This window comes from Notolepis coatsorum (genome assembly GCF_963971535.1).
Source record: "Notolepis coatsorum genome assembly, chromosome: 5".
Lineage (NCBI taxonomy): Eukaryota > Metazoa > Chordata > Actinopteri > Aulopiformes > Paralepididae > Notolepis > Notolepis coatsorum.
In genome coordinates, this window is record NC_140169.1 from 167,092,574 (window position 1) to 167,115,996 (window position 23,423).

The 23,423-nt window shown below is 45.4% G+C and overlaps 1 protein-coding gene and 1 pseudogene across 2 annotated transcripts in view; both read left to right on the plus strand.

The window, feature by feature from the left end:
* Positions 1 to 16,311, plus strand: part of LOC311228461 (mitochondrial chaperone BCS1-like) — a 56,939-nt pseudogene extending 40,628 nt beyond the window's left edge. Inside the window, exon 7 of the transcript in view lies at positions 16,059 to 16,311. The product of the transcript in view is annotated as a mitochondrial chaperone BCS1-like (transcript). The remainder of the gene's footprint in view (positions 1 to 16,058) is intronic.
* Positions 16,312 to 20,338: 4,027 nt separating this feature from the next.
* Positions 20,339 to 23,423, plus strand: part of LOC311228530 (eIF5-mimic protein 2-A-like) — a 35,032-nt gene continuing 31,947 nt past the window's right edge. The window contains exons 1-4 of the mRNA XM_084314430.1: positions 20,339 to 20,436; positions 21,050 to 21,123; positions 21,873 to 22,049; positions 23,305 to 23,399. Coding sequence (XP_084170556.1) covers positions 21,060 to 21,123; positions 21,873 to 22,049; positions 23,305 to 23,399 — 336 coding nt within the window. The 5' untranslated portion in view covers positions 20,339 to 20,436; positions 21,050 to 21,059. The remainder of the gene's footprint in view (positions 20,437 to 21,049; positions 21,124 to 21,872; positions 22,050 to 23,304; positions 23,400 to 23,423) is intronic.

The window sequence follows — 23,423 nt, forward strand, 5'->3', positions numbered from 1 at the left end:
CAACAGCCCCCTCTTCGCCACGCGTGAGAAAGGAGCGAAAAAAATGGAGAACCAGCCCTAAGCACACCGCACTTGGTATTCCCAGGCGGTCTCCCAACCAAGTACTAACCAGGACCGAACCTGCGTAGCGTCCGAGATCGGACGAGATCGGGCGTGTACAGGTTGGTATGGCCGTAAGCCATTACGATAGTGCAGAGTACAACATGTACCCAACAAAGGGTCTCCATAGCGCCTAACCCTGTGACACCCGGACCGACCTGGCATTTTTCCCCCCGAAAAAAGCACAAGTCCCTCAGGGTACCAGAACAGCAGATCTGCATCCCCGGCGGACAACGGGTTAACTGACCTGGACCAGCGTGACCAGACCAGTCCCGTGTCCTAACCACGCCGACATGCCCACTCCAGAAGAGGGGGTAGGTATGCGTGTCGATCTAAAACATGAAAAGAGGGCGCCACCCAGACGGTCCCCATTTAGACCGTGCTCAGTGGCCCACCCCAAGGGCGTGAGACCCCTCTACCTATGTTCAGATCTATTCCGTTAACATCCCCCAGATATGAACGAGAATTCATCGAGACAACCTAGTAAACTGGCGCTCGGAAGAGACAAAACTCCATCCCAGTTGCCCTATAAAAACGCTGTTTTAACAAGCAACCAAGGCGCACTTAGCCCCTGTGTGATTCTGTCACAGAAACACACCTGAGCCAGCACTATGTATGCGTCGAGACCCAAACACATCAATGGATAGTCTAGCAAGACACCAAACATTGTTCCTCCAAGTCGCCTGGGAGAACGACACGGAGCCGTCGTGCTTCATGTACCTTCCTCTTTTTATTCAAAAAAGAAAGAACACAGACTGACATGAATCCCTTGTGACGCCGCTGAGGGTAATTTTTTTTTACATTTTTACATCCCACCACCCTCCCATAGGGAGGAGACGGAAATCCCCAGAGAGACTTCCCACGCGAGCTGTATAGATTGAAAAGAATATATTGCAACATTGAGCCATGTAAAATTTGGGTTAGGGCTCTCCGAGGAGGAGGCACTGAACCAATACACACTCAATAATCGAATTGAATCGAATACACACACAATAGAGCAGGACTCCTTTTTGAAGTTCTACTCACCTTGACAATCTGAGGAGGAGGCTCTGAACTCTGAGGAGGCTCCCTCACAGGGAAGGAGAGTCCTAACTCACAGAAGGCCTGAGTAGGAGCTTCGTGAGGAGGAGCCCTGACCACTCCCTGAAACAGATCCATCATATGGACCTGAACAACTCACGGAAGTCTTACCAACAGAGACGCGCACAGTGACGTACTCTATGGCGGGGGAATTTCTGCGGTGCACACACCCAATCTTCCAGGGCGTGGGACCAGGAAACTCCCCCCCCCCCCCCTCTTACCCTGTAACGTGCCGAACAGCAACGTGACAGGAACCTTTAAGGACAGGAGGTTTTAACCCCTGCCCATCAAAAGGGGAGGAAAGGATTACCAGTTCACCCCTTTACGACCCCACACCCATGATACGATGTAATGACAAAAAAGAGCATGACACAGTCATAGTCAGCTACATGAAGTGTCTAACAGCTTCACACAGCTCATGTGCTAACCTGCTATCTGATTTTTACTAAGGAAAAAACACAGAATAGAGAGGGCCCCCTTAAGAGCCCCGGTACCAGACTTACACATGTGCTTCTGTGGCCAACCTAACCCAGTTGTAGATCACAAGACACACACAACCCTTTATCACCACAAAAAATGGCAAGTACACTCTTGCTACAGAGAAACGCCGTTTTTCATAACGAGAGAATACATAATTCTCGATTAGTATCGGCCACAGGCCTTGCTAAGCACACACGAAAAGTGACCAAACATTCTTTTCTTTAGGAAAATATAGTTTCTCAAGCGGTTAGCACAACCCCAGCAACTAAGCTAAGGGTTACATCGTATCCCCACAAACACAGTGACACAATATATTGTAAACAACATGTCTGAGAGGAGGGTGGGGAATGCCCCAGGGAACCGGGCGGATCACCCCTCCTACCTTACCCTTGATACGGCCCAGTTGAACAGGTAACCCTGTTAATATGTGAACACACTGTTCATTGTCATTACAGGCTGAGAAAAGAATTCATTCTTCACTCATATGTCACTAAGCATAGCTTTATAGGTTAATTAACCCCCTTAGTTGTGAGTTCACGGTACATGAACACACATGATGTTCTCAACACAACTAACCAGATCATTTTTACACATGTAAACAACAACCCGACTTGTATGGAGAAGAAGCTATACCAGTGACAAGACAGTTCACACACAACACACGTCGTATCCTCAATGTATTGCAGCAACACCCGTTTTGGAAAACATCCTTATTACAAAACATTTAGAAGGGAAGGAAGAAGACGCGTTTTAAGGTCTGGTCGGGACCTTCCTACCGTGAGCGCAGGCCAAGCGAACTGCAGTCTGGCTAACGGGGCACCAACGTTAAACACAGCATTCCTGTGTTGACGACAAGGGCAGCGTCGCTGCGCCACCCAGCCGCTACGGTTCTCCATGTTGACGCAGTCCTCGCTGTCCGGGCTCCCGGTAGGTTCGACTAACATTCTCTGTCAAAGATGACGTCGTAGTCAGAGTGTTTCAAGGCATGTTATAGTCATAGCAATGTTCAACAGTGTAGCATCAAGCTAACAGCCGCTCTCGACTGATAGCACCAAGCTAACGTTTCCTAGCCTAGTGACACAACGGGCTAGCGCCACAGCTAACAGCTGACTGGCTAACAGGTAGGCCACAACTAGCACGCAAGCTAAGCATATATCACCTGAACTGTACAAACGACATAACAAGCCACACTTCAGACAGGCCGCCGTCTGAAACCCTCCTCATCCTTTAAGAGAGAAGAGAAAAAGAGATGTCAACACAGTTTACAACAGTGATTTTACCAGACATCCGGCGGAGCCAGCACAGGTCCCATCTGGGCTGCAGCCGACTTGAACATGGATCTTCCGATAACGAACATCCATGCCCACATTTCTTCGTTAGGGTATACTCTCATTTGTATATGAAAGATGGGACCTACACGGTGACAGAGAAGCATCCGCTCGTCCAGAGAATCCTGGGATCACCAGTTCTTGGTCGCGGCCCACTAGTTGACTATAATGGGCTTCAGACCAAGATCCTCCGCCGTCGCCTAAGAGGCTGAACAGAGGACCCTAATCTGGGGCCGGCTTTCGTAAACATTGTCAGCTAGCCCCCATAGCACTAACAGACAAGTGGTGCTCGCAAGCAAACATTACTCACCCAGGCTTGAAAACCAACCAGTCCCTCACAACAGACTTCCACAGTCCAGCTGCATAGCAGGAGGGTCAAACCCATCCAGCCGCAGCAAAGGAGGACTGCAGTTTGGGGAGTATATTAGCGACGCGAGCCCCTAATACGAAAAAAACGGTGGAGGTTTAGAATGATCATCATCTTCCAGACACTCCAGTGACGAAGACAATATCGCCGTATTTTCTCGAAAATAGTGAGAGAAAATAAAGATATAATGTCAACGTATCTCCTTGTTCTTCCTTTCCTCAGACTAAATATTTTTCTCCATGTCAAGTGGGCATGTGAGCAGCACTAGCTTGTGGATGAAATTTGAGAAGGAGATGAGTGTGTGGCCCCACCCCTGCTTATGTAGGTAAGCGGATGGGGGTGTGGCCAGATGAATGCTGGCATGTAAAGGTACATGGTGGAATTTTTTATTCAGTGTATATTAGTGTTGTCACGATACTGGAATTTCGACTTCGATACGATACCTTGAAAAGTATCGATACTTCGATACCATTTCGATACCAAAAAAATAATATATATATATATTAGAGCTGGGCCGTTAGCGGCGTTAACGTGCTGCGTTATCGCAAGACTAGTATCGCGCGATAATATAATTGACGCCGTTAATCTTTTTCTCAACGTTGGGTCTGTATTGTCCTTAAATACTTGCCGTAGTTCCCAGCTGTGGTACCAGGAAGTGATTGCACTACCGGAGCTGTAGTCAGAATAATGTGTTAAACTAAAGTAGTGGTCCGGTAATCATTGTTATACAGGTGAGGTTAAGAAGTCCTCAGGATATAACACAATTCGGCGATGAGGACATCTGAATCTGCGCAATGCAAGAAAAAAGAAGTCCGTTGTAAGCTTTGTTTACATTATACGTTAGCGAGTTAGCATGTTAGCTCACGTTGATACGGGCGGCACTGGGAAACATCTACAAGAGGAGGAAATCCACTTTACACACTAAAGGAAGGATCGACTGGACTATCGTGAGTGTTTACAACAGAAATGGCTTGGGTTATTGGAAATATTGGACCATTTGATGACAATGTAGCCCCTTTCGTGACTGTGATGCACGGAGTGAATCCACAGTCACTTGCTCCTCAATAGGAAACTAACCTAGATTTACCATGAAGGACTGGTTCTGGCTGAACCGTTTGTTATACAAGAATCACAGAGACGTTTCAAAGGTGCTCACAGTTGCACAAGGGTTTCGGACAGAGATACGGGATGGTTTGAAAGCTCTGCGTTGCTAATAAACATTTTAAATAATTTTTATAAACTGCTCAAAGCGGCATTATTTCCGCCGTTGGGTGATCACAGCGCATGCGCACCATCCCTTATCTCTGTCCGAAACCCTTGTGCAACTGTGAGTACCTTTGTAATTTCTCTGTGATTCTTGTATAACGAACGGTTCGGCCAGAACCAGTCCTTCATGGTAAATCTAGGTTGGTTTCCTATTGAGGAGCAAGTGACTGTGGATTCACTCAGTGCATCACAGTCACGAAAGGGGCTAATGACAATGTGGAGCAAATAAATGAAAATGGGGGACCCTGATGTAAACAAGACAAACGTCTTTCTCTGGTCTGCATCCCCTTAACAATTGTATGTATTGAGCCGTACTGTATTGTACCCATTCTGCAATCTGTTAAATAACGTTTTCATTCATTCATGGAACTGTTACACTGAGCTTGCACTGAATTTGTTGAGAAACCTGCTTCTGCAGCAGTCTGTGTGTGAGCAACCAGTCAGCAGCATTGTGAATTTAGAGATTCACTAAAAGACACATTGAGAGACAGGTTTGTGTGTGGATTAAGAAATGAAGGTTCACAGAAGAAACTACTGACAGAGAGTGATTTGACACTGGAGAGAGCTGTCAATATCAGTGTAACAATGTTAATGGCATCAAAGGAAGGGCACAGAAAATTACGATAAATCTGGTTTTAAAAGAAACACTGGAAATTACAAAAAGAAGAGACATGTTCATGCTGTTGAACAAGGAGATAGAACAGCTAGTGACTCCTCAGATGAAGAGGAGAGGATAAATCTCCTCCTCTGGTCATTATTTGGGTAGAACACACCTATTTTGAACGCCTTCGGCAGACTTTTTATTTATTTTTTTAGCCATTTTAATCTAGATTAATCTAGATTAATTCCAGGATTGCAGGTAGATTAATCTAGATTAAAAAAATTAATCTATGCCCAGCTCTAATATATATATATATATATATATATATATATATATATATATATATATTTTTTTTTTTTTTTTTTTTTTGTTTATAAACAAATTTAGCTTTTGTTGCTGGTTGATTTTCCTCAGCTTCTCTCTGGTACTATAAGAGAAGATAAATATAACACTTTTAAAACCCTTTGTTTATCTTTAGATCACACATTTAAAAATAACTGTTCATCTCACTTCAATCATTTTTATTGCAGATGCAGAACATGGTATTTTCTCAAGCAGACAGATGTAAACACTGTAATCTGTGTTGCATGTACCTGACAAACTGAACTGTTTGTATTACAGTTAGTAACAGTTTCGATTTTTATTTAAAGATAACGAACGAGAGAGAGAGAGAGAGAGAGAGAGAGAGAGAGAGAGAGGTAGAGAGAGGGGTAGAGAGATTGCTGCTATTTAAACACTTCATGGAAACGGGGTAACGTTAACCTTATGTCGACTGTAGTATTGTATGACCTCGACATAACGTTTAAACGTTAACGTTACTCCGTTTCCATGCAGTAATTATAAAAGTGGCCAGCTAAGCTAAGGGAGCTAACGGCTAGGAGTAGCTAACGTTAGCTGATAGCTGCCTGTAACGTTACTAACAACTTATCAGCTGTTGATATTATGCGCCATCAGTAGACAACGTATCATGTATTAAACTAGAGTTAATGGTTTAATGCTTCAGTCACAGTGACGTTGAAAGAGCAGCTGTCACGAACCTCTCATTTCTTTATGGAGATCCGCGTTGGCACTGATCTGTAACACCGCTTGCAAATAGCATTGGGGCATCTTCTTTAGCTTGTCCTTCGTTGTTTACTTTAAACCCGAAGTACCTCCAAACAGCACTTCTGCTGTTTTCTTTATCCACAAGCACAAGCACAAGTTGCGGATGCTCTACATTTGCCATCTTCAGCTAAAATGTTTGTCGGCTCTGTGAGGGGGAGGGCTGGAGGAGCCGGAGGGGCAAGCGTGCTCTGAACAGCGTGTCAACAACTTGCGGTAGAACACTCGCCAGCTGGTACCGATACTGCAGAAAGTATCGGTATTTCGGGAAATGAGTATCGAAACCATTTTAAATATTCAGTATCGATATGTATCGATACTTCGATATTTTTGACAACACTAGTGTATATACGCTGAAGCGAGATATATGCAGACAGGTGCTGAGCGAAGCCATAACGCTATAGAACTCATCAATATACTAAAGTTAGTTAGCTTGTAGCTAACATAACGTTATATAACAGAACAATACACGCATGCCCCGAATGCGTACCGTTCGGTATGACCTCCACGGTTCGGGGCATGTGTGTATTGTTCGGTACACGGTTCGAATGCGTACCGTTCCACCCCTAGTGGGAAGACATTCGGCAAAGGTCGCCGGTTCCGGGAGGCGAACCCGGGACGGCCGTGTTGCACTGCAGTGCTGTACGTGGTGCGCCACCCTGGTGCCCCTGATTTCACATATTTATCATGCCGTAATTGGTAGACAAATTGTAATTTATTAAAAAAAAATCAAAAATATAGTATGATACAGTATAGAGCCCTTAGTGTCAATGTTGTACATATTGACCTTTGACCTTTGATTACAGTGTCATCATATGACCGATTGGTGTGATATTTGATGTGTTATATTGGCACATCATGTCTCTTATCATGTACTATGTCATAGCAAACAAAGTGTTTTGACATTTCAGGGCCGACTGACTTGATTAATTGAAAACTTTATTAACAGATTGCAGAATGGGTACAGTACAGCTCAATACTAACAACTGCTAAAAGGATGAAGACCAGAAAAATACTAAAAAAAATTATTTATTTTTTTACATTTACCGGGGCCAGTTTCTAATTGCAGCCACCCATAGGTGCTCTTTGAGAGCGTTTTTGAAGGAGGGTAGGGATTCACATTCCTTTACGGCTGTGCGTAGGGCATTCCACATTATTGTGGCATAATTACGAAACGTGTTTAGTCCCTTGTTTGAACCGAATCTGGGTTGAACGTGATTTGTGGAACTCCCTCTGGTGTTGTGGTCGTGGACTTCACTGACCTTTTTAGGAAGTATTTCGACAGGTACATGGGTATCTTAGTGGTGTAGTGTATCTTGTAGACCAGGCCCATTGCAAGTAGCTGTACTCTGTCGTCTACTTTAAGCCATCCTAGATTGTCAAAATGGGCAGGGGTAAGGTGGGTTTTAGGAGTAAGGCCAAGCAGTAGTCTGACCAGTTTGTTTTGTGATGTTTGTAGCCTTGTTTTTAGGGCCTTTCAGGTGCTTTGGTACCATGAGGTGCAAGCATAGGCGTAGAACCCTTGAATGAGTGCTCCTGTTAGAGTCTTTTAGAGTCTTCTAGACTGACATAGTAGCAGCTAAAAAATTATCTCACTTTTTAAACACACACACACACACACACTCTGGATCACCGGCATTGCATGCATATTTGCAGCATGAGAGAATTACATAATCTGCCAATAATGAGACTCGAAGGCAGAGACACCTGGACCAAATCTTGTTAAAGAGCTCTCACTGAGACAGGAACACCCAGAGAGAACACAGGTGGTAAAAGAGGGTGGACCCTGGGAGCATGTGGTCTTTAGAAGCAACATCTTCAGGAAATCTTTACTGCTTCTTGCTGCCTGGATATGTGCTTTAACCTAAGCACTGTATCTATTATCTTCATGCAGTCATCCAATGGCAAAGACCAGTCTTGTAGACTAAGGACAGCTGGATCTGTTTACAAAGTGCTGTGTCAGTCAGACTGACAGTGTACATGTAATGGGTACTGGTACAGGTATGGGCAGGGTAATAGTAGAAAGACATAAATATAGGCAATCAAATTATAATAAAAATAAAGAGATAATTAACTCTGAATATAAGAATATGTATGCCCTATCGGTTATATTATATGTTACAATAAATAGTTACAATAGTTTTATTTTTTATTTGTCACATATAAAGTACATGCACATTACAGAATGTGCTTCATAAAGTAAAAAAATAATAAAGTCCAAAGTACACTATACAAAATATACAAATGAAAACACAACCTAAAGTACAAAATTAGGTACAAAATGCAGACTTTTAAAGTGCAAAATGCAAAGATGAGGTATGGATGTGTGCAAATCTTTTTTGTAATAAATAGATAAAATATGGTGTAGTGTTAAAAGTGTTTCAAAGTGTCTAAGTGAATGTTAAAGGTGTGTGTGTGTGTGTGTGTGCATGTGCGTGCGCAATGAATGTAGATGGGTGGTTCTATTTCGTTATGGCTTCGCTCAGCACCAGTTGCACTGTACTTCACTTCGTGCATGTGCACTGAATAAAAAATTCCACCATGTACCTTTACATCCCAACATTCGTCTGACCACACCCCCATCCGCTTACCTTCATAAGCAGGTGTGTGGTCACCTACTCGCCTCCTTCTTCACTTTCACCACAAGGAAGTGCCTTCGGTAGATCCCCACTTGACGAGGTTGTTAGCTGAAGAAAGTTGAGACGTGTTTACATTGTGCTTATTTTTTTCTTCTCTCATATATTCGATAGAAAAACCTAAGTCATAATGTCTACTCCGGAGAGTCGTGTTCGCAGCGCCACTCTCCACCAGCGGTTCTCCATTTCCGCCTCCGTCGTACGTCCTGGAGCGGGGCTGTTGCCTCTCTCGTGGTTGACAGCCACGCCCGGTAGGCGTCCAATGGGTAGTTTGCCTCTCCAAGGAGCTGGTGCACCGGTGCCGTCGCCTATGCGATGGCCTGGTCCTGGCTCTGGTTCCTCTGTTTCCGAGGAATCGTCTGCTGTTGAGCAGCCGGTTCCTTTGGTTCCAGGGGATTTGAGACGCAAACTTTTTGCGTCGGCTCGCTCCCGTCGCAAGATGGTGGCTTGCAGACGCGAACGGCCCGGGTTTGGTGAGTTGCTGGAGCCCAGTGAGGATGCGTCGGTCTCTACATGCCCGATGGAAACAGAGGATTACATGGTAGAGGCGGACGGGTTCTTATTTGAAGGCCCGGTGGAGACAGGTATCCCACCCGTCCAGGTAACACTGGAGGGGGGTGAGATGTCTCCTTGGGGGCGCCCCGTTTGAAGACGTTGGAGAAGAACCTCTGACTCGTCGGCGGGATGCCCTGCTATCAGCCACATCGGAGTGTGGCTCCTTGACCAGTGGAAGCCTGCTGTATGTGAGGGATGCGGGCTCGGTGGAGGAAAGTCTGCAGAGGGAACTGCGGGCTTTGTTTCCCGAGCTCATGGCGGTGGCGGCAGTCGCAAGCGGCGTGCCGCTGCCGCAGCCACTGCCTGTTCCTGTCCCTGATGATCTCATAGGTCATTTATGGCAGCGTCGCCCGGTGAGAGGGGTGGACGTTGTCTACCCATTTTTCCCCTCAATGGGGGCCTATGTTCGTCAGGGCCAGGTGGTTTCCCACATCATAGGCCTCACCCCCGCCTACGTACAAGTTACGCGGGTGGCGGGTTTGGTCGACGGTATGAGGGAGGGCGTGCCGCGGCTTGATAGGCCGATGGCCGCGCTCCTCTGTCCGGAGGAACGGAAGCCGGTTCCTCAAGGGAAATCGGCGAGGCGGTTGGCATACTGGAGCGACCAGTCATTTATCTCCGGAACACAATCTCTAACTGCCGCGTCTAACAGCAGCTGGCAAGATTCATGTCCGGGATATTGACGGGCGGCATGGAGCTGAGTGATGTACAACATGACCAGCTCGCCCAGGCGGCAGGAGCTATCCTGCATCTGACTCAGCCGCAGGCCATAGCCGCTGGGGAAGTGCGCGCCCTGGCAACTCTGACCCAGCGCCACCTTTGGCTGGAGCAGGCGCGTGTGCCGGAGAAGAAGAGGCTTCCACTTCTGACGGCACCCCTCTCCGATGCTGGACTATTCGGGAAGGCCCTGCAGTTGATGACCTCGACGTGCAGAGAGATGCAGGAGGAGCGCTCCATGCTCCAACCTCATTTTCCCCCTCCCGATGTCGCCGGTGGAGTCAGACGGCTGCCACGTCGTCGAGCGTCTTCCGCCGTGGCTGCTGCTGCCACCACCGCCACTGCTGGTCCTTCGAGGAAGAAGGCCAGGAGGAGAGAGGGCGCCTCCGCTACAGCCGGCCCATCTACGCCCGGAGGTGACGGTAGGGACCGTCGAGACCAGCCGCCGATTGCTTACCGTCCCTCCAGTGCTCCCCGGTGTGGCAAATCCCGAGCGGCTCGAGGCGGCAGGCGCCGCTAGACCCAGTGACTTTTTTCCCCTGCGGTCCCCTCTGTTTTTCCCTTCCCGGCCTTACCATATGATTTGTTCAGAAATAAAAAGTCCCCTCTAAAGGGGGACTGTATTTTTTGTTAACAAACTGTGTGTTTCTTCACCAAACATATGATGGGATTGCGAAGTGTGAATCTTCACTAGTATGGGTTGATAGGAGGGTTACGTTCATGTTAAGAGCTTAAGCAAGGTCTGCAGCCTACACTCGGTTGACAGAAAGGGTTTTTTCTACCTCGGCCTGAGTCTCCACATAAAGGTAGAGGTTACTTGTATGTTCTGTTGCTTACACAAGTAATGTTGAGCTACAACACTGTTGTGTTGGTTGCAGTAATGCTCGTATGAACACGTACCACGGCTCATCCGTTCTCGCTCTCTCTATCAGTGTTTTTCTATGTTCAACATGGATGCGGGTGTAAGATTCACACACACACGCAACTTGGTTTTGTTGTAAACCCTGTTCACAGTTGTCTGTGGTTAGCATGCATTGTATTAGCTTGCGCTATTCATTAGCATTGCTACTAAAGGTATTGTGTGCTAAAGTTGTTGTTGTATGCAAGGGAAGGGCTTGTGAGGGGGTACCGAATAAACCCCTCCTTCCCTCTTCTGATTGGTCAGGGGGTTTATTCATCTCTTGTCAGTCCAGTCAGGGCCAAGCCGTTAGGCGACTTGGCAGGGAGGGGGGGGGGGGAAGGGTTTCCCTGACTCTGCTCCTATTAACAGGCGATGAGTGTTGGGTTTCCCCCCGTCATAGCACATGTCACTACGCACGTTGCTATTGACGATGGCTTCCGTGAGTTAGACCTGTATGTACGATCTGTTGTTGTCAAAGTGTCGGGATAGAGCGTGGGACTTACGGTTCCACTACGCTCGATATATGTGTAACTTGAGTCGGTTGGTCACATGACTCAAGATTACCATGGCTTTTTCACTCTATGACTCACGTGGGAAGTCTCTCTGGGGAGTTCCGTCTAATCCTCTTTGGTGGGGGTGACTGGATATAAAAATGTGAACAGTTTTTATCCTCAGCTGTGTCAAATGGGATTCATGTCAGTCGGTGCTTCTTTTCTTTTTAATAAAAAAGTGTGGAGTATAGGAAGCACCACACCCTTCTTGTCGTTCTCCCAGGCGCCTTGGGGATTCAATGAAGGGTCTAAATTAGCCTGTTCATTGATGTGGTTGTGTCCCGACGCATGCATGGTGCTAGCTCGGGGTGTTTCTGATAAGAATCATGCGGGTAGCTAGTACGCCTTGGTTGCTTGTTGTTAAAACAGCGTTTTTATAAAGCAACTGGGATGGAGGTTTTGTCCTCTTCCGAGAACCTGTTACTGGTTCTCGACGGATTCTCGTTCATATCTGGGGGATGTTAACAGAATAAATCAGAACATAAGTAGAGGGGTCTCACGCCCTTGGGGTGGGCCACCGAGCACGGTTCACACCGGCCCGTCTGGGTGGCGCCCTCTTTTCATGTTTTTTGATCGACACGCATATCTGCCCCTTCTCCCGGAGTAGGCATGTCGCCGTGGTTAGGGCACGGGACTGGTTCTGGTCACGCTGGTCCAGGTCAGTTAACCCGTTTGTCCGCCGGGGATGCAGATCTGCTGTTCTGGTACCCTGAGGGACTTGGGCTTTTTTCAGGGGAAAAAATGCCGGGTCGGCCCGGGGTGTCACAAGGTTAGGCGTTATGGAGACCCTTGTTGGGTACTCTTTTGTACCTGGCACTATCATAAGGGGCTGGTTCTCTTTTCTTCGCTCCTCTCTCACGCATGGCGGAGAGAGGGCTGTTGGGGTGGTCTTCTGGACCTCCTCTGGTAACCCTGTGTGCTTCCCGAGCCGCCGGGCCCGGTCCGAAGTAAAGTTTCGTTGATACCATAGACCTGGGATAACCCTTTTTTATTGAGGGGTTATAGGAACAACCACCGCATATGGTACCAAGAGGGTGGTTGATTCCCTGGTGTGTTGGAGCAGAGTCAACTCCCGGGTTACCCGGTTGAGTGTGCCGCTGCACGTTCATGACGTCTGCCAATCATGTCAGCCTTCTCTGCCTCGACCCCTCTGGGTGTTTTTTTTTTAATGGAGGCTTTGTCATGGTGATCAACAACGCCAGCATACGCCCCTTCCGCCGGGGGGGCTGTTTTGAGCTGACTCCTTTGGCGCCTGTCTCGTCCGCAGTGCTCCAGGCTCAGGTTACAGCCTGCTGCCTGGTTTCCCCGGTGCGCTGCCTGCTTCCGTTGGTTAACCTTTTGAGTGCTTACGGCCATGCTGACTGCCTGTTCTGCAGGGTCAGTGTGCCAGGCGGTGTGCTATTGGGGGGAAAGGGCTTGCTCTTGGAGGGGCCTTATCCGAATACGCTGGCGATGTGGGGGGCGGTGTCACTAAGTGACCACCTGGTGGGGTTTTGATGCCTGGCGTCATTGACCTCTCCGGGCCCCCTTTTTCCAGGGGATCCAGTCCCTTCAGTGGGTCTGGGTCTTCCTTCGCGCTCCGCTGCTACGGCCTTGCCACAGGGTTGGGTTTGCTCTTGACCCCATGATTTTGGGGGCAGTAACAAGGTTTGTTCCTTCCGTTCGTTCCCTGGTGGCATGCGGGTTGTGCGTGTGTGTAGTCGTGGGGTCAAGCCACGGTCTGCTCACCCTGTGCGTTGAGTTGCTTGAGTTCCTCTTCACACGGTCGGATCCGTCTCCCTCCCGTAAGCCTCCAATAGGGGGGGTATCCTCCATTAGGGAGGGTCGGGGGGCTCGGTCCTCCCCGGTCTGATGGTTGTGGGGGGCCTCAGCGGGGTACATTTGTCGGGCTATGGCTCCCGCTCAGCTCCTGTTGTGCAACTGGTGCTGAGCGAAGCCATAACGAAACAGAACGTAAGGTTATGTATATAACCAAGTTCTGTGAGTTATGGTGCGCTCAGCACCAGGACGCCGCTGCGGCCCTTGATCTCGCCTTATGGTGAAAGTTTGGGAAGGAGGCGAGTAGGTGACCACACACCTGCTTATGAAGGTAAGCGGATGGGGCAGTGACGGCTCCTGGGTTATTCTCCAGATGGGGCGCTAGGGGGCGCTATACCAAACATGTACCACGCATTGGCCAAATAAAGTACAGTCTAATTCAACTTGAAACAATATATAAATAGAAACGTTAGAAACAAACTCGCTCCGTCTCCAAACACACGCATAGGCAGAGAGAGAGAGAGAGAGCGAGCGAGAGCGAGAGAGAGAGAGAGAGAGAGAGAGAGAGAGAGAGAGAGAGAGAGAGAGAGAGAGAGAGAGAAAAAGATTGCGACTCACCAGCTTGTTGTTGTTAAATTGACAGCAGAGCAGGCAGCAGGGCTTGATAAAGTATAATCCACTCCATGGCATTGTCCATTGTGCATGTCCCTCCAACTCACTTTGTTTAATTGAAACGTGGTGGGCTTGATAAAGTGTATAATCCGCTGTTGATGATGTATATCCAGAACACTGTCCACTGTCCACCAGACTGCATCCGCCATATAGCTTGTTAGCTGTTAGCACCACAACAAGACAGTTTGTCCATTTCCGCGTCGAACAGACTGCAAACTACCTGGCGTTCTATCGCCATGCTCTAAGACAAACTCTAACCTTAACCAACTTTGAAAGAGTGCCTAAGCTTAACCGTCGAAAGAACTTGCAGTCACGCTCTAAATAGCTGCATCTCAGTCACAACAACACAACTCTCTCCCGAATAAGCTAGAATTGGAACATAGAAAGTGGATTCGACCAATCAAAGATCGTCTCCGCGAAATGCTGCTACGGGAAAAAAAACTGACGTCGGCCAATCAGAGAGCGTCTCCGCGAAATGCGGCTACAGAAATTCTTGACGCTGCTGCCTAGACCGCTTCAAATCGCGCCCGGATTCCAACATAATAGTCATATTTCAACGCACAACGCGTTACGCACTGATTGGCTGCGACGGATACAGCGATCGAACAGTGACGCGCACTCAGAGCGCTATCGCGTCTAGCCCGGGCCGAGAAATACAAAAAAATTAAAAAATAAAAAAAAAGTGAGTCACTTCCTGTTCAAGAAAACGAGTATTTTTTATTTTATATAGTAACGTTATATTGTGCATTGGAAACACAAACATACTTAAAATGAGTAAATATTATTCATTTTAAACATGTTTATATTATTCATAGGGCTATAAAACAAAAAACTAAAAAATAATTTTTATTGTTCTTCTCTCATATAACCAGGGCAGGGCGGGCCTGAGGGGGTGCGGCCGCCACTGGGATGGGGGTGTGGTCAGACGAATGTTGGGATGTAAAGGTACATGGTGGAATTTTTTATTCAGTGCACGTGCATGAAATGAAGTACAGTGCAACTGGTGCTGAGCGCACCATAACTCACAGAACTTGGTTATATACATAACCTTACGTTAGTAGGGGTGTAAAGGTACACGTATCCGTACCGAACCGCTTCAGTGTGTACCGTACCGTACCGAACGGCTGTGTAGTGTACCGAACGAATACAACGGTATGTTAACCACTAACGACCGCCCACCGGGGGCTGTTTTTTTCACAATCTAAAATAATTATTATAATTTTTTTTACAAGTCGATTTATTAATTTCAATATAGAATATTCGTTGACAGTCCTACAAGTACAATTAGTTACTGCACACTACATCACCCCTGAGTGGAACATGGAAAGCCAAACGTTCCCCCACTGTACCGAAAACCCGTATACCGAACCGTGACTTCAAAACTGAGGTACCGTACCGTGGTTTTTGTGTACCGTTACACCCCAGTGGTTAGTGATTCATAGTCATTGAGCATCCTGATGGCCTGGGGATATAAGCTCCTTTTGAGTCTCTCTGTACTGGCCATGAGACTCCGGTAGCACTTGCCTGACCACAGCAGTGCAAAGAGGCATTTGTTTGGGTGGCTCGAGTTTTTGACTATTATCTTAGCCTTGGCCCTGCAACGCCTGGTGTAAATGTCCTGGAGAGTGGGAAGCCCACCTCCAATTGTGCGTTCGGCTGATCGAGTCACTCTGCAGTCTGCTGCGGTCGTGTCCGGTGCTATTCCCAAACCAGGAGGTGATGTTACCAGTCAGGATGCTCTCTATATATATAATTTATATATGGTAATATGAATAAATAATTAGAATCTGAATATATACTATAAGTAAACATTATACACAGTTGCAATATACACAAGGTACCCTAACTGGCGTGATATATTTCCTACGTTATACTTTGTTTGCCTGAAAGCACACAGTGGGATTAACTGCATGTCTTGTTCTCCCCCGCTTTCTCTTCTCCCTCAGGCTGGACCCGGCGCTGATCAGGCCCGGTCGCGTGGATCTAAAGCAGTACGTGTGACACTGCACTCACTGGCAACTCGCCCAGATGTTCCGGCGGTTCTACCCGGCCGAACCTGCCTCCGAGGGGGACCACTTTGCGGAGCGCGCGCTGGCTGCCCCGGTCGAGCTCAGTGCAGCCCAGGTCCAAGGACACTTCATGTTGTACAAACTGGACCCTGTTGGCTCTATAGACAATGTTGCCCAAATTAAACAATGAGCAGACTTGAAGGAGTTCCCAGGGAAGTGGACGAATGATGACTGTAGGATGGAGGACGAAAAGGGACAATATTTTTTACATCTGCAATCACGGTTTTCACTATTCGTGAAGCAGAAATACACACACGCACACACTGAATAAACTCAACGGTGTGAAAATGTGAACATGAATTGTGTTTTCTGTCATTCTGTACCAAGCATCTAGAAGTTTACATCCTACTGGCTAGTGAAGAAGTGAGTACATTCTGAGTAAAAGTGTTTTAACTGGTTTAGCCTACTGAAGATTGATTGATTGATTGATTGAAAACTTTATTAACAGATTGCAGAATGGGTACAATACAGTATGGCTCAATACAAACAACTGCTAATAGGATGCAGACCAGAAAAATAATTTAGTCTTGTTTACATAAGGGTCCTCCATTTTCAATTCATCAAGACATTTATGACATACAAGACAAAAAAATATACATCCGAAGGGGAAGAAACTGTACATTGGAGGGGGTGGGTGGGGGGGATTTTGACATTTACCGGGGCCAGTTTCTAATTGCAGCCACCCCGTAGGTGCTCTTTGAGAGCGGTTTTGAAGGAAGAAGTGCCAGACCGGAATTGCAAAGGGCGCATTCTGGAACCATAAAGAATTATTGAGAAGAAACACAAGTTGGAAAACGAAGACCAGGATTTTGGAAACGTATGTTATGTCAGTCTTTTCATACGGAGCAGAAGCATGGACGCTGAATGAAGAGGCAAAGAGGATGATAGACTCTTTTGAAATGTGGACGCTGAGGAAGATGCTGAAGATAACATGGAAGGATAAGATCAAGAATGAGGAGGTACTGAGAAGAGCGGATATGCAAGGAGGACAGCTGCTGGAGAGGTTGAAAAAGAGAAAGATGGAGTTGTTCTGCATGTTCTGAGAGGATCCAGCAGGGAGATGTTCAAGAAGGTGGTGATGGGGAAGGTGGATGGAAAGAGAGGAAGTGGAAGACCAAGAAGAGGCTGGGTAGACGACGTCTGTGATTGGAGCGGAGTGAGAGGCGGAGTCACGGAGTTGGAGAGAAGAAGTGGGGACAGAATGGGTTGGAGAGTGATAGGCAACCTTCGGAACGAAGAAGCCACCTAATGATGATGATTTGTATTTATTTATTAACACAGTTAAACAAAAGTAAAAAACAATACATAATAAGTTATAACCCATTTGTGAAGGAGAAGTTAGAAGCCGGCTAGAGGCTTATCGGGAACTTTCCCTGTTTTGTAAAATCAAACATACAAAAATACAAAAATATACATGTTATAAAATACCAGAATACATTCAAAAGATACGTGTTAATACAAACATACATACACACAGTACTGTACATACATGCATATATACTGTATACTGCATACATAATAATTAGGGCTGTCAAAATGAATGCTTTAACTTGAGATTAATTTAAATGATTTAAAGCATTAAAATAAATTCATCAAGATTAATCTATGGAGTGAAAAATCTTCAACGTTCTGAACTTTCAGCAGTATATTCGCTGCAGATATAAGAAAGAGGTCTAGCTGAGAGTCAATGTTGATGGTTTTGTTGAACATTTGTATTTCACAGGAAAGAAACTATTCAAAGAAAGCTATTAAAATAGTCTTTGAATCTAAATATACTTTCTTTGTGTTGATTTTACATTAATTCCATGATTTTACTCCCAAGTAAATATCTGTTACAAGCTTCTTGAAACTTGAAAACTGTTACAAGCTTCGGTCGTAAATTAAAATTGTGAGATTTTTTATTTTTTTTTTTATCTATTGACAGCACTAATAATAATAATACATGATAACCCACCCACCTGCCTACAAACCTACCCACCCACATATAACCAAATGCATACCTATGACCTATTTATCTATCTACTACTTTTATTGTTCACCTCTTCTGGCTATATGGGTCATTTTTGTGTTACATGGTGATACCATAACACCACACTTGCATGAGTAAGAAAGCAGACAGTTGAACTGTTGGAGTTCCTGATGAATTGAAAATGGGGGACCCTGATGTAAACAAGATGAAAGTCTTTCTCTGGTCTGCATCCCCTTAACAATTGTGTGTATTGAGCTGTACTGTATTTTATACAACGGCAGGCATGCGTTGTTCATGGGACGGGGTCCCACGGTGTGGGACCTCACTCGCTATTTGCATATCAATAGCTCCGGTCGTCAGGTGTGTTAAATACGTTCTCAGACACATTCACACCTAACCTTGTTGTGAAGACGTGTTACATTCCATTCGTAGAGGCAATTAGGCACAGTCTTTAGTCTGTGCCCAAGCGAGGGGACATTAAATGCGCATTCGCGGGAGCGCGCGCATGCGCAGGGAGCGCGCGTGCACGTGGTGCGTGTCACCCCAGATGATTTCAATAACGCACCACTGTACAACGGCATGCAAATTTCTCGATTCTGATTGGCTGAAACAGTCCATTTACACGTATATGTATAGGGCTCAATCCACGCTCCTGGTCCCAGGACCCGCCCACAACCGAATCACATCACTCCGCCGGGAAAAACAAGATGGCGGACAATAATCTTTAACAAATGGATATGTTGATAGCGTCATAACGACTAAATATAAAGCGATTCTGTCACGGCGAATGTCTTAGTCCTTTAAACAATGTTGGATGATGTAATTGATGGGTCATGAGTCATTGTAGAACAAAAGAAAAATCGCGGATTGATTGATTGATTATTTGCAATTTTATTTTAAATTTTTTCTTCCTTCCCCCTGACTGCAGCGCTCACTCTCACACTGTCCGACGCTGGCGTACCCACCCACCCCCACACACACACACACACACACACATACACATTCACATACACACACACACACACACTCCTGTCTGCAACGGCGGGGGAGAGTCAGACTGAGAGAGAAGCAGCTGAGTGCTGCGCTGTTTTAAGTGAGCATGGTCTATTGAATTGATTGATTGGTTGATTGCTATTGATTTGATTGATATTATTACTGTACGCCTGGTTTCCAACTGGTTAAGTTTAGGCCCTCTAAAGTAGGTTTAAAAAAATTAATAAAAAAATAGGGCAAAGAAAACTTTTTAATTTGTTTTACCTACTTTCTATAGAAGCATCTAAGAATGAAGTTCTATAGAAAGTAGGTCTGCATACCCTTAACAATTGTGTGTATTGAGCCGTACTGTATTGTACCCATTCTGCATCTGGTAATAAAATGTTCAATCAATCATTCCAATAACACACAGTTGGATGTGTTAGTTTGTTGGATCCGTTGGATGCACTTCCGAGCTGCTTCCACATGAGGCAACTTCTCTCAATCATTCCAATAACACACAGTTGGATGTGTTAGTTGGTTGGATGCACTTCCGAGCTGCTTCCACATGATGCAACTTCTCTCAATCATTCCAATAACACACAGTTGGATGTGTTAGTTGGTTGGATGCACTTCCGAGCTGCTTCCACATGGAGGCAAATTGTCTTTTTTGTTGTTGTGGGAACTACTTTTTCTGGCGGATGGTTTTTTCAATAAATCTTCGATTAATGTGTGTTTATTGTATAGCAATAAGGTTGGATGAATGTGGCAGTTGTATAAAAGCATTACACCACTTGCAGTCGTGATTTGTGAACAATAAACCATGCCTAGGGGGGTCTAACGACCACCCCTAGGCATGGTTTATTGTTCACAAACCACTCCTGCGCGTGATGTAATGCTTAAGTACCCATTCTGCAATCTGTTAATAAAGTTTGCAATCAATCAATCAATCAAAACAGTATTATTAGTATTCCCAATCCAAGGCAAAAGTTTTGCGCCTCGACAGGAAGAGAGCTTGGAAACTAGGGCAATTAATTTTAACTGAGGGTAATTCAAATACGTTCCTAGTGACACATTACAAAATGCAAATATATTACCGTTTAAAAGCAATCACCATCTCTCTGACCACCCCCCTCCCCGCGCGGCGAGTAATGGCACGGTCCAAAAACCTCTTCATGTTTCTGCGCACGCGCCGTCTCGCCACCATTTCTTCTTCGTCCAAAATTCAGTGTCGTGTTGAAAAAAAAAACTCAGTCTGTGTCGCAGTAACAGTCGTCTTTTTCTCCGACTGTTTTGGGCATAAATCGGATTTCGGTGAGTTGTTACTTACTTCTGTCATTCGGGGTTATCTTTTTATTATCTTTATTATTATCTACATGTTTGTCGGGGGGAATTAGGGGAATTAAAACTAGCGATACGTGTGTTAGTTAGACATCCGGGTTGGGTCAGTGTAGTTGCTGGAAATGAGGGACAAAAACGTGTCGTGGCCGTTATTATGTTATTTTATTAAACAAGCAAACGTTTTTTCGGCGATATAACCTCAGGTAACCCTATTCCTGAATATTATCGTGGTCATTTTGGTGTATTGTCTACAATCTCTATGATTTAGTTCTGCCTAGTCAGATGAATCCAGTGGAACCGAACCGGCTATTGACAGGAATTTGCTATTTACGTTACCTTTTTAATTACGTTAAGTACGTTATTTACGTAATTTAAGTACGTTACCCATTAACTTTACACCCCCAGGCATCATAACTGGGCTTGTATGCGTTTCTATTGTTAAGTAGCTAGCTAATTTGAGATGGGATTCCATTGTCATTTAAACGTTTTGAGTGCTCAACTCTGTCTCTGTGTGTATTGTATTGAGCTGTACTGTACCCATTCTGCAACCTGTTAATAATATTTTCAATCTCTTCTCTTCCTCCAGGGTGTCTTTTATGAATAATCAAAGGCAGCAGAAGCCTACGCTAACAGGCCAGCGATTCAAAACTCGTAAAAGAGGTGAGAGAAGTGGCTGATTGATTTACCAGCATTTCTGCAATGCCTCTTCATTCAACAGGCCTCTCTGTTGCTTCCAGCCCCAAGGATGACACATGAAACTGTCTTATCTGTATGTCATATATGTTATGATGAATTGAAAATGGGCGACCCTGATGTAAACGAGACTAACGTCTTTCTCTGGTCTGCATCCCCTTAACAATTGTGTGTATTGAGCTGTACTGTATTGTACCCATTCTGCAATCTGTTAATAAAAATGTCAATCAAACGGTGTTTCCCCCACATGCTCTCAGGTTGTTTGTTTGTGGCGGTGGCAACAAGCCAGGGAGTTTGTACTACTGCTCTCATGAGCACCATGATGGAACACTCAATAGTTTTTGACCGACTCGAATTATGATTGTTACTACTCACAGAAGTGGGACTGTTTCACAATCGTAGTAGCGTGGTGGTGGAGGCACAGTCAGAAATGAAAATGAAAAGTCCCAATGTTGAGCAATTTGTCCAAATTCATCATTTCCAAACTTCCCTTTTGGGAGTTGGCACAACCTAATTGGAGCATGCATGGAGAATTTTCTCATCCACATTCGAACACCTGTTCCAAGAAGAAAGATGTGCATGCGCTTAACAGGTCGCACCCACTCTTGGGGAGGGTGGAGTTTGAAATGGTGACAAATTGCTCAAAACTGAGCATTTCATTAGATGTGAGATTTGACTGGTGGAGTAAATGTCTGATCTCCTAATTGTCTTTCCAGATGAAAAGGAGAGGTTTGATCCTACTCACTTTCAGGAAAGCATCGTACAAGGTCTGAACCAAACTGGCACTGATTTGGAAGCTGTTGCGAAGTTCCTTGATGCCTCTGGGGCCAAGCTTGACTACCGCCGCTATGCAGAGACACTCTTCGATATCCTGGTTGCCGGTGGAATGCTGGGTAAGGGGATAGTATATATAATATCTAAATGCGTTTGATTTCACTACGTTCGATGACCTCATTTAACAGGTATTCGTGGTAGGACATAACCTGAACACCATCTACCAACTTGGGGCGGGATCCACAAAGAGAGAATGGATTGCACGGTGCAAGTTGCACCCTTACTTACAATTCATTATGAATTGAAAATGGGGGACCCTGATGTAAACGAGACTTAACGTCTTTCTCTGGTCTGCATCCCCTTAACAATTGTGTGTATTGAGCCGTACTGTATTGTACCCATTCTGCAATCTGTTAATAAAATGTTCAATCAATCGCAGTGCACCGTGCAATCCATTCTTTGTGGATCCCGCCCTTTAGTGTTGGTAATGTTATACGGTACTTGGCTGTATACAAGTTCTATTGGGTTGGTAAATGGGGAAATTGTCTGGTAAGCTTTTCACTCTACTAACTACTGTGGCCAGCAGACTGATAAGTTGGTTTCATGCCCTGGAGGTATTCTATCCTCTGCTTTCAATGGCGGACTGTATTAAGTATGGCTTCCCCCTTGTTTGAAGCTATTGGTAACCATTAGTGCTAACATTATCTACCAACAGTAGATCTACTATGTCTGCTACCAAATGATATACCCTTGGGTATTACCCCCCCCCCCCCTAAAATCTATTGCTTTTTCTTCCTGGAGAAAGTATCTAATTCATGAGTTCTGTCACGATGGACACCAAGGAAAACGTGCAACTCTATTTTGAATTGCGCCCTCCAATGCATGGGTACTTTAGGATTTCAAATAAAAAACTTTTCTGAACAAATCAAATCAACCGCCAGGCCCCAAAGGTTGGTCTTTGATTAACAGTAGCTAACATTAGCTGGAACATTTGGTAACTGACATTAGTTATAATTTTGGGTAGCTAATGTTGGTGCTGATGCTTGCTAACGGAAAAAGAAAAAAATAATGTTGCATGCTTTGCAATGCATTGTGGGTAGATTAGAAGGACTGGTAATGAGAGCAGCCATGATGCAGTTCCCCATTGATATCTCACCTCTCCAGCCATGCTATGTTAGAATGTATTTCTTACAGTCAAACACTGGGCATTTGCGATCATTAAACAAACTAAGAAGTCACAAAAACCATAGTATAACTATTCTGTGTTTTTTTTACAAGCTGCACGTCATAGGATGGTTTAGTTTTATAAGGGCTAAATTTATTCCCTTTCTGTTAACGGTTTCATTTTTGTGTTTTTTTTTGTTTTGTTTTCAGCTCCAGGTGGAACCTTGTCTGATGACATGACTCGCACAGAATTCTGTCTCTTCACAGCACAAGAAGACATGGAGACCATGCAGGCGTATGCACAGGTGCGCTCAAAAGTAGAACTCTAT